General features: G+C 39.8%; 1 protein-coding gene across 1 annotated transcript; it reads left to right on the top strand.

Moving 5' to 3' along the window:
* Positions 1-6,666: 6,666 nt before the first annotated feature.
* On the top strand, positions 6,667-12,165 carry LOC107691443 (uncharacterized). The gene is made up of 4 exons (XM_016490036.1): positions 6,667-6,850; positions 7,338-7,460; positions 11,628-11,945; positions 12,050-12,165. The coding sequence occupies exons 1-4, from the start codon at positions 6,667-6,669 to the stop codon at positions 12,163-12,165; spliced, it is 741 nt and encodes a 246-aa protein (XP_016345522.1).
* The last annotated feature ends 1,344 nt before the right edge of the window (positions 12,166-13,509 follow it).

Genomic DNA, 13,509 nt, shown 5'->3' with positions numbered 1-13,509 from the left:
TGCCCTATTTTCTCTTTCTATATTATCTTGAATAAAGATAAATATTTAATCATATCAGAGTGTTTTGTTTTCATTTGGTTTGCTTATAGAAACGCTGTCTGAATTAGACGGAGCACTTCTTTGTTTTAAGGTATCTAAATAGGCGCTTAGTTTCAAGTGAACGCTCAAAATACACTACTTGGGTAACACTTTACAATAATTAACTTACACTTTAATACATGAACTAATGGAACCTTATTGTAAAATGTTACAATTATTTGTTATTAAAGCATATAATTTCACAAAAACAATTAAATTAAACGCAAGCAGGTGCATGTTTTGGCATGGCAGCCAATACAAAAAAATTATAACCGTTTCCGTACCTAAATCCTGCGTTTGGACCAGGCTCGGTTGCAGAATCACATCACTTTGTGCTTCTGAAATTAGGCAATTATCTTTTTCTATATAGTGTAGTAGTCAGTGTTGGGGAGTAACTAGTTACATGTAACGGCTTTACGTAATTTAATTACAAAATAAATGTAACTAATCAGTTACTACGAAACAATGTGTAATTAAATTACAGTTACTTATGAAAATGTTAACGAGGGTAACTTGTAATCTGTAACCTATTACATTTCCAAAGTAACCTTCCCAACACTGGTAGTAGTTAGCTATCTCTGTGTCGTACGTGGCCGCTTGTCAAGCATAGACGACAACACATTTTATTTAAATTCTGAATATATTATCGTATACAGCATGGAAAGAGAGCTCCGTTTAAATTTATTAAAAACTGTCACTCATTCATCTCACAAAGTTCCGTTTTAACCAATGAATGTGACCACACAATTGTAGAAATCAACAATCATGTCTGTGATTGGCTACTTTGCTCCCCTCTGCGAAAATGCATTGTAAAATCATTTGACGCTTTCCAAAACAGAAGGGCAGATACACTGGATTGTTTGCCAAATCTATTTCGTTATGCTATTATTACGAAGAAAAAAGATCCTTTACCAGGAGTTATGGGCAGCTTTTCCATCTAAAAGCAAATAGAAAATAATGCATTTTCATTTAAAAAGTAGTTATATTGATCAGATATAACCTATATTATTTGTTAAAAAGTGACTATTAACCAAAAAATTAAAGGTATAAGGATGTATTTTAAGTGTGAAATAATTTTTGCCCGCATAGATCCCATAAAGGTCCCATATGTTCAAACGGGGAACCACATTGTGAAACACACATGGGACCCACATAAATTGCCCATTTTCAGCCCATGCCCACACGGAACCCATGCTGCCCGGTTATAACCCATATGGGGCCCACATATCAATGTTGGCTGGGTACACTACGAGTTAAGACTATTATACACGCTAAACTAAAGTCTGGCTGTTCCCCTCGGTCCGGAGGGCGGGCACAGGGATGTCCGTGGGGAGGCAAAGCCCCCCTGGCCCCCCCCCTCTGGCGCCGGGCCTGTCTCTGCATCATGACTGTCTAAAAAACAAGCAGCCGGGTTAACAGAAATCCACAGTTCTGTGAGGAAATCGTGCTGGACTTCTGTTTCATTCTGAATGAATGATGGACTGTACCGCTGTAGCTGAGGCTTTTCTATCATTTTATTGTCTCTGCGCACATTTCAGACTTTATCTAATGCAGAAATGTTCATATTAAAATTTGTGCTGTCAAACGATTAATCGCGTCCAAAATAAATGTTTTTGTTTACATTTAAATACACAGTACACAATGTTTGTGTACTGTGTATTTATTATGTATATATAAATACACAAACATGTATCTATTTAAGAAAAATCTATAAATATATAATATACAGTATAAATTATATGAATATAAAATGTATACATAAATATATAGAATACACATATATTATGTAAACAAACACTTATTTTGGTTGCGATTAATCGTGAAATATAATGCAGATAATGTATAACTTCAGTGTCTGTCTTATCAAAAAAAAAAAAAAAGTATGGCACCCATGTGAAGTGCCTTTGTAGATTGAAAATAACATTTTCATGTTTGTGTTTGTACCTGAGATGTTTGTCTTTTTTTCATGGTTTTTCTGTTCTTACCAGTACAAGTTCATATGGAAAGTGAGTCAGTTCCCTCTAATTAAAAAGATGAGATAAGAAAGCTTTAGTGTTACCCTTTTCATTTAAACAAAAGATTTTAAAGTGTGAACCATGCTTTTCTCCAGCCAGATGGTGGTTTTTAATGGAAGTATGAACATCATCAAAGGATTCAGTCATATAGAGATACTTGGAAATCTTAGTCAACATGGATGTACCACTGTTTTCTATGATGTCATGAACACAGACAGTTACTACTTCTGGGTGGAAATGGAAAAAAAACAATCCAAGAAGTATTGGAATTACACATACCAATACAATCCCATCTACATTTCTGTCTCCAGTAAGTGGGATCTTCACTGAAAACTATATTGTTCTTTTATATAAAATTACTCTGATTATGATTTATAATCATTGACTATTTCATGGGTTCATCACCAACTTGTAACCTTTGTTGCATCTTTTAATGAAATATACTGTCATTGTTCTCATGCTCATTATTCATATTCTCATTCTCACCTTAAATTGGTAAATTGCCTTAAGTTTTAAGATGATTCAGTCACTAGTCTTTTAGTAACTTGAATAGGTGAAAGAATTGTGGAACTTTTCCCTTGTTAAAGGTTCTAAAAATCCCCATGACAAAAGACCGTAGCAAAAACAACAACGCTGCACTGTTAAATTAACAAAAGAGAAATTTTTAGTTTTATCTGTAGTAAAATCAATGGTTTCCCATAATTAAGACAAAGTATTTGTTGTGAAAAATGTGCAAAATTGGCTTACAGATTACTGCAATTACAATGAAGATTAGTTTGTGTGAAATGTAGCTTACCTGTAGCTCAGATAATGCACCATACTGTGATGAAATAAAAGAATACAGTTAAGTGATCGTTTTAAAGTGCTTTATACAACAGTTCAGTAAAGTAGAAGTTAACTTAAAGGGGTCATATGATGCTATTTTCAAAGATCATTATTTTGTTTTACAAGTCTCTGGTGTCCACAGAATGTGTCTGTGAAGTTTCAGCTCAAAATACTCCACAGATCATTTATTATATCATTTTGAAAATGCCTATTTTGAGTGGAAGCAGAAACACGCTATTTTTCGTGCCTGTCTCTTTAAATGCAAATGAGTTGCTGTTCCCCGCCCCCTTTTCCAGAATAGAGCTGCTTCATTACAGCTTGTACCTGCTAAAACATCTGTTTTGGTTCTGATTATCATGTTTATCACACTGAAATCATGCGTTTTACACCACATGAGTTTAAACTTCTGATATACGGTTTTCTGAGTGCACAAATCCGAAGCACACGGACAGAAAGCGGCCACCACACAGCATGTGAGTACTAAACTAAGTTCTCATTCACACACAAGTTTATGTTAAAAACACATGAGTTACAAAAACAGTCGGTTATGTCTGTGAAGGTAAACAGCTGGGAAATAAATCTCTGGTTTATATTAGATCTGTGTGGCAGCAGCAATATACAGTAAATAAATCAATAATTCCACTGTTCTGTTGTCTCCTCAGGCTGAGATTCTAAACAGTGTTCTGTGCTCGTCTGTGCAGCCAAAGACAGAACAGTTAGTATGTTTTGCTCAAACCTTCGCCATGACATTAGAACTGGTACACCGTTGTCGCTTGAGAAATCAAAATGATTGCTCCGTGAGTGGAAGCTTACAGATTAAGGGGCGGTAATATTATAATGAGATCCCTTTGCCACGTCACCAAGGGAGCGAAATCAGACGCGCTCGTTTTTTCAGACGCTTGCAGAAAAGGGCTTACCAAAACAAAGTTATTGGGTTAACCTATTTCCTTGGTATGCACCGGGGACCAGATTATAGCACTTAAAACCTGGAAAAGTCAGATGCGTCGGGGTTGACGGTAGTGGAGATTGGGAATCATTTCTGGTACCATTTGAGCGGCAGGCCAGGAAGTATGGTTGGAGTGGAGACTACAGAGTGGACTGTTTGTATGACTCTCTGAGGGAGCCAGCTATTAAGTATGTCTGTTCACTTCCTGAGCATATCTGTGAGGACTACACCCTTCATAAGGAGCAGTTAACTCAACGTTTTTGTCAGAGTGACCCCCCAACCACAATCAGAAGGAAACTGGGCGAACTCCGCCAGCTCAAAGAGTTTGCAGAGGAGGTGCAACGCTTAGTCACTTTGGCCTACCTTGGTGTGGAGCTCGATCTGCAGGACCAACTCACTACAGACTTCTTCCTCAAGGGACTTGAGTTGCTTATGAAGTAATGAACAAGGATCCCCATTCATTAGTGGAGGCTCAAAGACTGGTAGAGGCCAATTATCGAGCCACCTTGGGTCGTGATATTGATGTAAAGAGCAGAGCCAGATGTATTTCCTGGGCGGATGGCGAGGAGCTGTCCATTGATTCTCCAGCAGTTTCATGCAGAGTCCAAAATCCAAGCTACGCTACTACAGACCAAGTTGCTGCTCTCTCACAGAAGACTGCATTCCTAACAGAGCAAGTAGAGAAAATTAGTAAGAGCTATGTGTCTGCTGACCAGTTTAACCTCCTGATGCAAAAGATGGAACAGTTGCAATCAAAGCTGGATATCCTCACAGCCAGAGAGCCGAGAAAGCTGGAGTAAGTAAATCAGGAATGAAGGCGTGGACGGTCTCCAACACAAGATGGCACAGCACGAGCAAAAGCCTACTCGCCAAGCCCCAATCGCGCCGGAGCAGGTTTATGCCATCACTGTGGTGAAGAAGGGCATTTTCGCAGAGAGTGTGTCAGACTGTCAACTCCGCCACTCAACCCTAGTCAAACTAGTAAAGATCAGAACCATAGTACCACTTCAAAAGGGCTAGAACGCTGGAGGAGCCAGACCCCCACACCACAGGTGGGGCGTGCAAAAAGTAGAGGCCCAAGCTTGCTTATTGATGTGACTGTGAACTGCGTTCCAACACAAGCCGTTGTAGACACAGGAGCTGAAGCAACAGTTATCGCAGAGACTTTGTATCAGCAGTTTCCCCTCAGTACACAGACAGCTACAACACAGACATGTCTCCATAATGCAAAATCAGGGAAGGACATGAATGCCAAAGGTGGACTGAAAGTTAAATTCCAAATTGGGACCTGGTGCACAGAATGGGAAGTCTTTGTGGCTCCAATACGTGACCCTGTCATTTTGGGGCTAGATTTTTTTGCAGGCTGCAAACGTAACCATCCATACTAGTGGCAGAGTGTTTATTGCAGAAGAACTAGTTCCCGCTAAGATCGTTGGGGGTGATGGAACGGATTATCACGTTGCTCGAGTGGTCCTAGAGACAGACACAATGTTACCGCCAGAAAGTGAATGTTTAGTCTGAGGTGAAGTTGACAATCCAAAGCCTGGTGTCTGCGCTGTTCTGGAGCCCTACCTGATCACCGAAACTGTGGCCTCAGGGAGTGTTGTCATGACCATGGAGCGTCGAGTGATTGTGAGGCTTTGCAATCTTTCTAGCAATAAAACTACCTTACCAAAAGGGACCTGTCTTGGTCTCTTGGCCGAAACATATACAGATGAGGACTTATTAGATTACGAACAGCGGAAAAGAACTGTGATAGCACTCAAGAACAAAGTGATGACACATATCATTCTGAACTGAGAAGATTGACAACTGCCACAGACCTACCTGAGCATCTCCAAGCCCTTTATGCCGCTTCGAGTGGAACATTATGTGAGGTGCAGCAACAGTGACTTATTGAGCTCTTGCTCTCATACAGACTTCTCTTTGCTGTTTCATATTTGGACCTTGGCCTCTTAACAGCTGTCACACAAAGGATTAATACTGGAGCTGCAGGGCCAGTACGCCAGCCAGTCAAATGGACTCTCCTTGGATTTAATGAGAGCCTTGATCGACTTGAAGCTGTATTCCAGCACCTTTTCAGTTATAGGTTAAAGCTAAAGCCATCCAAGTGTCACCTGCTTAAAGAAGAAGTCCTTTTCCTGGGCCATGTGGTCAGTGGCAAAGGTATACGGCCCAACCCATCTTTGATTAGTGATGTGGAAGCTTAGAAACCCCCCCACGAGTGCACATGAGCTGAAGGCCTTTCTTGGACTGTGTAACTATTACAGGAAGTTTGTTTCAGCATATTCTGAGCTGGCCAGCCCTTTAATGAACTCCTAAGAAAAGAAGCAACATTCCTGTGGACTGAGGAGCACCAGAATGCTTTCACACAGCTCAAAGAAAAGTTAACTTCTGCACCTGTGCTCGGATATCCTTTAGAGGAGGGAAAATACATCCTGGACACCGATGCATCAAATCACAGTATCGGGGCAGTCTTGGCACAACTTCAGTGGGGAGAGGAGAGAGTTATCACTTATGCAAGCACCCACCTCACCCCAGCTCAGAGGAGATACTGTGTAACAAGACGAGAGTTGTTAGCTATTGTCTTCTACACCCGCCAATTTCGACACTACCTGCTTGGCAAGAAGTTCCTTCTATGCACTGATCACAACAGCCTTACCTGGTTGTTACGGTTTAAACATCCTGAAGGACAGCTGGTTGGAAGAGCTGTGTCAGTACGATTTTGACATTGAGCACAGAGCTGGAAAACACCATTCAAATGCTGATGCGATGTCAATACGGGATGGTAATGTCTCCGATATGTGTAACTGCTATCAGGCAGGGAAGAGTGTTTCAAATCTGTCATGTGGAGGCTGTAAACATTGTCAAAAGCTGCATGACCACTGGGAGAGGCTCGAGGAAGTAGTGGATGATGTTGTTCCACTTGCAGTAAGGAGCGTCGAGTGTGCAACGGAGGAACACGTTATCGACAATGCTGGCGTGGGTGATGAGAACAGGGCAGCTGCAGAGTTGTTTGTGTGAACTGGCTAGAAGCCTTCTCCAAAGAAAAGCTAGCACAAGAGCAGAGAGCTGATCCTGATCTCTCCATCCTGCACAAGTGGAAAGAGATGGGAGTTCTTCCAACAAAAGAGGATGTTGTGTTGAAAAGTCCAGCAGTAAGAAAATACTGGCTGTGTTGGCCACAAGTTGAACTCCATCAAGGTGTCCTCTTTTATCTTTGGGAAAGGCCTGGAGGACTCAGTCCCTCCCTACTGTTGCTAGTACCTACGTCAATGCAAACAGAAGTGTTACAAGCCTGCCATAATCCACCGCAATCTGGGCATTTGGGGGAAGGAAGGACTTTAGAGCGACTGCAATGCCTGCAAAGTTGTGGACGACCAAGAGGGCCAACCTTCAAAATTAGCAAGCAGGGGTGCCAATGGATCGCATACATATCGATGTATTGGGCCCATTTCCTGTGTCCAGTTCAGGAAACAAGTATGTTCTCATCATCATTGACCAGTTCACTCGATGGGTGGAAGCCTTTCCTGTGCCAGACCAAGGGGCAGAAACTACAGCTAAGACACTCGTCTATGAGTTCATCTACAGGTTTGGTGCGCCACTTGAACTGCACACAGACCAGGGTCGAAATTTTGAAAGTTCATTATTCAGAAATGTTTGTAGTCTCTTGCAGATCACTAAAACGAGGACAACCCCTTACCATCCTGCCTCCAATGGACAAGTTGAGAGGTTCAATCGAACGCTCCTTCTGATGATTTGATGCTACGTGAACCAGAATCAGAAAAACTGGGATAAGCATCTTCCTCTCCTTACATCAGCGTACCGTAGCTCCCAGCATGCAGTTACTTGATTCACGCCAAATAGGCTTATGCTTGGAAGGGAAGTTTACCAACCTCAGGATCTATGGTCCGGTATAGCAGAGCAAAAGTCAGACAGTTTAGGAGTTCCAGTAAAGAGAGTCATGAGAGAGCATGGTCCCTTTAAGCCTATTCACTATATTAATTCTGTTCTTATTCCTATTGGCTGTTTAGTTATGTCAGTCAGAGAATATGTGGTGAGTTACGTGTGTACGTAGAGTTTTTTTGGTAGAGGTTGCTCTCATGCTCATTGCACAGTCGGAAAAGCTGCCATTCTGTGCCGGAGCAAGAGCACTGATCATTGAGAACAGTGACATTCAGATTGTGTGTTTATGCCAATTGTACTGTTGGTGAGTGAACTGTGTAACTACGTTGTTCAAGAAGTTAAAGGGGTCATATGATGCGATTTCAATTTTTCCTTTCTCTTTGAAGTGTTACAAGCTCTTGGTGCATAAAGAAGATCTGTAAAGTTGCAAAGATTAAAGTCTCAAATCCAAAGAGATATTCTTTATAAAAGTTAAGAGTCAAAAACGCCTACCTAAAACAGCTTGTTCTAACAGGCCCCCACATGTCTACGTCATTTCACCGTGGACGAAGCGGAGTCCAGCCCAGGGTCGTCACATGTGGTTGCTGCAAGCCCTCCGGCCGCTCCTTCATCGAATCCGCTGGCCGCGCCGTTCTCAAGCCCGCCCGCCCACAGCCACTCACTCAAGCCCACCGTGTGTGACTCTGTGTTTTTCGTTGTGAAAGCGAAACTACTTTGTTTGGCCTTCCAAAAGAGGACATCACAAATGCAGACATGGTTTTACGTTTATGCGTAAAAAGACAGTATAAGTCATTATAATCCGTAATTATGTCACCACTGGATGCAACAAATGCCTCGCTTATAATGGGTTTTAATGTTGTTGTCTTGTCGCTCCGGCTGGACAGGGCATCACAGTATGGTAGGGGCATAACATTTCCGTCACACGCTTAAGGTATTCAGCCAATCACAATGCACTAGATAGCTGGCAAATCAGAGCATATCTCGCTTTTCAGACCCATGAGCTTTGTAAAAATCGACGCGTTTCAGAAAGGCGGGGCATAGAGGACAAACAATAATGTACAGTTTGTGGAAAATAATGTGTTTTTTGAACCTTAAACCGCATAAACACATTTCATTACACCAAATACACAAAATAATGTTCTTTTTAGCAACATCATATGACCCCTTTAACGCTACGGAGAAGATCATATTGTCGTGGCTCATTCCACCCACGCATCCACATAGGCCAACGCATAAACGAAACTAACTGCATGCACAGCTCTATCAAAATCGTTAAGGTGGGTGTGCTACGCATTTGCCAACACGGGTAACTGATCCAACACAAAATATATTTCTTTATGTACACAATTATGCAGAAAATATTAAACATGAACATATATCTGATATTAGTTTCTGAATTTGATTTGAATATACAATGAATAAGCCTCTATTGAAATTCAAAACATATGCATCATCTTGGAAACAAAGCTTCATATATTTAAGTCTGTGCCATATGTAGTCACATAAAGCATAAATATGTATTCAGATTTCAGAATGAGCACTTTGTCATTTGTAATGTTGAGCACCCAATGTTTATCATCTTCATCTGATGTTCGCAATGTATATGAACGTGACTTTTTAATAAGCAGGGGAAATGACCGACATTAAACAAATAACCGTTTACATGTTTAGGACATTTGCGCGTTACGAATGTACAGGAATACTCCAGATATAAAAAAAATGTTGACTTGTTAGATAATGGTTACTCATTAAAATTGTATGATTTCCTATTAATTTAATAGAATGTATGGGAATACTGGGCAATACCAATATGGCGGCGTGGTGGCTTCACGTTTATGACGTCATGAGCAATCCAGTTCTCTGTTATAGATCAGTGGTCCTTACGACAGCAAAAAAACAAAGACAGTGAGTGAACAGACAAATAAATATAATAAGTTAAAAATGACAAATTATTTCAGGCAGTGTAAAGCAAAGTTTAGTCCTATTGTAACCCACCTCCTTTCTACTTGGAGGGAAGTTGAAAGACGAACACAAGGAGTTACTATCTGGCACAAACATACACCTATTTTTCACAATAATCATCTTTTGTCTGGAAATATTCCCTTTTACTGTCCACAATGGACACATAAAGTAGATACTCTGTGTGATATTTTTGATGATAATGGTTTGAAATCTTTTCAGGATATCAAAGCCCAATATAATTTACCAGGTACATCTTTTTTTATGTTTTTACGCATTAGATCGGCTTTTCGGTCATATGGGGTGCCGTGGGACTCTCACTTGCCTATTCACCCTTTACGCAAACTTATTCTTCCTGTTGAGAAAACTCCCTCTTCTGTTTCAGATATATATCATAATCTTCTGAAGCATTCTTATAAACCCTTATCTATTACAACTGTTTGGGCTAAGGATCTTGATGAGAATGATTTATTTTCTAATCAGGTTTGGGAGATGTTTAAACTATCCTCAAAAAATCCCAATCACCAAATGATACACTGGAAATTATTACATAGGATTTACTTGACCCCACTGAAACGTTTCTATATGAATCTGTCCTCTACTCCTATATGTCATTTATGTTCTCAAGGCTCTCTGGGCACGTACTTACACTTCTTTTGGGAGTGTTCCTCTCTTTTGCCTTTTTGGACCCAACTCTCAAAGGATTTATCATACCTACTAGGAATGGTTATATGCTTGACTCCACGTCACTTTTTTTGAATGATTTTCAGGATGTTTCTTTAACCCTTCAACAGAAATGTTTGTTATTAGCTGCTCTCACTGCGGCAAAAAAACTGTTGGTCAACCGCTGGAATCCTCCTCACACAATGGACAGACGAACATGGACTGTGTCTTTACTGGACATTATTTCAATGGAACTCTCAACCTCACGTATACACAGATCTCACGCTAAGACTGTTAACAGATGGCACGCTGCTTTTTTACTGTCAACTTTTTTGGCTTCTTTGTAAACATGTACTTGTATATTTATTAATTTTATTTTAGTAGTATTACTACTATGTTTTATTTTATTATTATTATATATTTTTTTTAAGTCTACCAGGGGTGGGATGGGTTTGGGGTGGGTGAAGTCCTGTATAGCTGATACTAGTTTTGTATTTTTTACAAAAATAAAAGACAAATTATTTCCATGTTTTTGCCACAAAATTACATTTTATTATGTACGGAAAGCAGTCTCCCACTCTCTATACCTTATCTTTACCTTATAAACGCATGTACGCAAAAAAAGAAAAAAAAGTTCACAGAAACGTGTCGTGTTGTCAATGCTGCTCTGACGATTTTATTGGTAAAATATTTTTTACCAATAAAAAATGGGGTCAACTTAAAAGCTACATGACATTTCTCACTAGTGAGGTAATAATGGTGTTGTTCTTGAAGCTGATGAACTTACAGTTTTGATGTTAGTAGAGAAGCTGCTGCCGAACACTGTTGAGAGACGCACAATGGTTTGCATCATGGCCGCATGTGCATGGCCCGTCGTCAATTATTCCTTACATACTTCTTAAAGACAGTATTTACCATTTACTTTGTCTATTTTCACCCCAACAGTGAAAGTAATTTAAAATAGAGCCACCGAAGAGTCAACTATTGTGTGTCTCCAAGGATTACAGCATGTTTTTTTTTCATGAATCATTTTGTTTCAGTGAATCATCGTATTTGAGCAAAATGTTTGAGCGACCAATTCAATTAAAAAAAACAGCTACTCCTTTCATTCCTGAATGAATCATTGTTTTTGATTGAATACTCACTTTTTGCCACCTACTGGTGTAATTAAGTAACAAGCAGAGCAATTATATTTCATTTAGTAATATTTTATACAGTGTACTCTTGCCTTGTAGATGTACCAGAGCCTCCCATCCTTACACCCACTGATCTGAAAGAAGTGATGGAGGAAACTACAGTCAATCTGATCTGCTCTTCTGAAGCCCCCTGCCCCAAACAACCTCCTACAATATCCTGGTCTAACATCCCTGAATCTGCCCACATTACAACACAGTTACAGGAGAAACCTGATAAAACCCAGTCAGTGTTTTCATACATGACCTTCAAAGCTTCATACAAAGATCACAGAAAGAGCATCACCTGCACTGCTACGTATCCAAGAAATTCATCTGATGACTCAAATGTGGAGAGCACCATGACACTTAAAGTCCTATGTAAGAATTTTGGAGTTATTTTGCACTTTCACAAGCATTATTATGTTCAGATGTGTAATATTATGATGTCTAGTTTACCTACAGATGTTTCTTTTGCCCTAAAGTTTCTCCAGAAGAGACTCACATCACCATCGATCCATCTGATTCAGTCTCTGCTGGTACTGTGACTTTGACCTGCAAAAGCAAAGCCAGTCCAAATGAAATGAACTACACCTGGTAAAAACATGAACAACTGACCTTTAATGTAAATAGGAGTTGTGGTGGCTGGTACTTTTGCACAGCAAAGAACATAATATGGTACTCAGACATCAGAAGAAATCTGATGAGAAACAGGCGAGTTTAATTCAGACATATTCCATTACTATGTATACAGATACTAAAATTAATGATCATCATGGGTAGCTCCAGTTTTATGACTGAACTATATTTTTACATTGTGTGCACAGCCTACTGAACCAACTAATTTTACTTAATGTTTTCAATCTGGTTCAGCTTCATCAGAAAAATCATTGTCTTTACTCATTGACTATGTAGGAGGAATTTCAGCATTTCTGTTTATATTTCTTCTGGTAAAAATTGTCCTAAGGTAAGCACAGTTAGATGGCGCTTATGATTCTTTTTTAATCTCCATTATCCAAATTATTGTAATTGCATGGGGAAAAAAAGCAACTAGCCTTCAGAATAAATATAATTTAGCTTTGAAACATATACATACAATCTGATGTTCACAATATAGAGGTCCATTTTGTATTATATGGATTTCTGCATTTCTTATTAATACAGAGTGCAAAAAGTAAAGGTATCCATTATTAGGGAAACTGACATCTCAGATCAGGTATGTTCTACACTCTTTTAGCAGATCATGTTTCTGTTGTTTCAGACATGAAGTGCTGTAAAAAGCAGATATCAATACCCTACCATTCATTTTACTGTAATGTTTTATTATGTACAGAAACAAAAAAACAAAGAAATGGATCCACGGAAAAGGTCATGTATTATTTTTTTCCTCTTTCAGGGTCAGGAAAAAACATATGCAGATCAACTCCATTTATGATAATAGTGCTTTTGCGATGAGTGAAGAGCTAGAAATGAACAGTGAAATGCTCAGGACAAGTAAGGGATAATGTACATCCAGCCGGTTGTTATCTCAGAATAAACCCCGACAGGGTGATCAAGACCCCACCATTGTAACACGCGGTGGTTAAGTGTTTTCAGTCACAAGATGGCGCTAGACAGTCAACGATAGCGGAGTGACTCTTAAGCATATAAGTAGTACCGGTCAAGATAACTCGTAGTACCCGGATGAGCGGTGTGTTATTCAATTTGGCGGTTGTTATCTGGGATTATTACACGGCTCTGTGGAACACTTGATTCTAATTGGTCAGTCGCGACATTCCGAGGTATGTTATCCCGCATAACAACCGGTAAAAGCTAATAACACAGGCTCATCCGGGTAACAGCAGTCGGTGCTGTACTGTTGCTTGAACTATTTTTTCTTGGTGGAAGCTTTGCGTTTGTTTAGGATATATTTCCACTCTCTCTTAAAGAACAAGCTGTGCTACAC

The sequence above is a fragment of the Sinocyclocheilus anshuiensis genome, unplaced genomic scaffold (genome assembly GCF_001515605.1).
Source record: "Sinocyclocheilus anshuiensis isolate Anshui unplaced genomic scaffold, SAMN03320099.WGS_v1.1 scaffold106, whole genome shotgun sequence".
NCBI classification, from domain to species: domain Eukaryota; kingdom Metazoa; phylum Chordata; class Actinopteri; order Cypriniformes; family Cyprinidae; genus Sinocyclocheilus; species Sinocyclocheilus anshuiensis.
This window is presented reverse-complemented; position numbering and strand designations above follow the sequence as displayed.

Coding starts and splice junctions, on each gene's coding strand:
- LOC107691443 (XM_016490036.1), top strand. CDS start 6,667: ATGTGTAACTGCTATCAGGCAGGGAAGAGTGTTTCAAATCTGTCATGT. Junction 6,851..7,337: donor TATCGACAATGCTGGCGTGG/GTGATGAGAACA, acceptor TGTCCAGTTCAG/GAAACAAGTATGTTCTCATC. Junction 11,946..12,049: donor CATGACACTTAAAGTCCTAT/GTAAGAATTTTG, acceptor TTTGCCCTAAAG/TTTCTCCAGAAGAGACTCAC.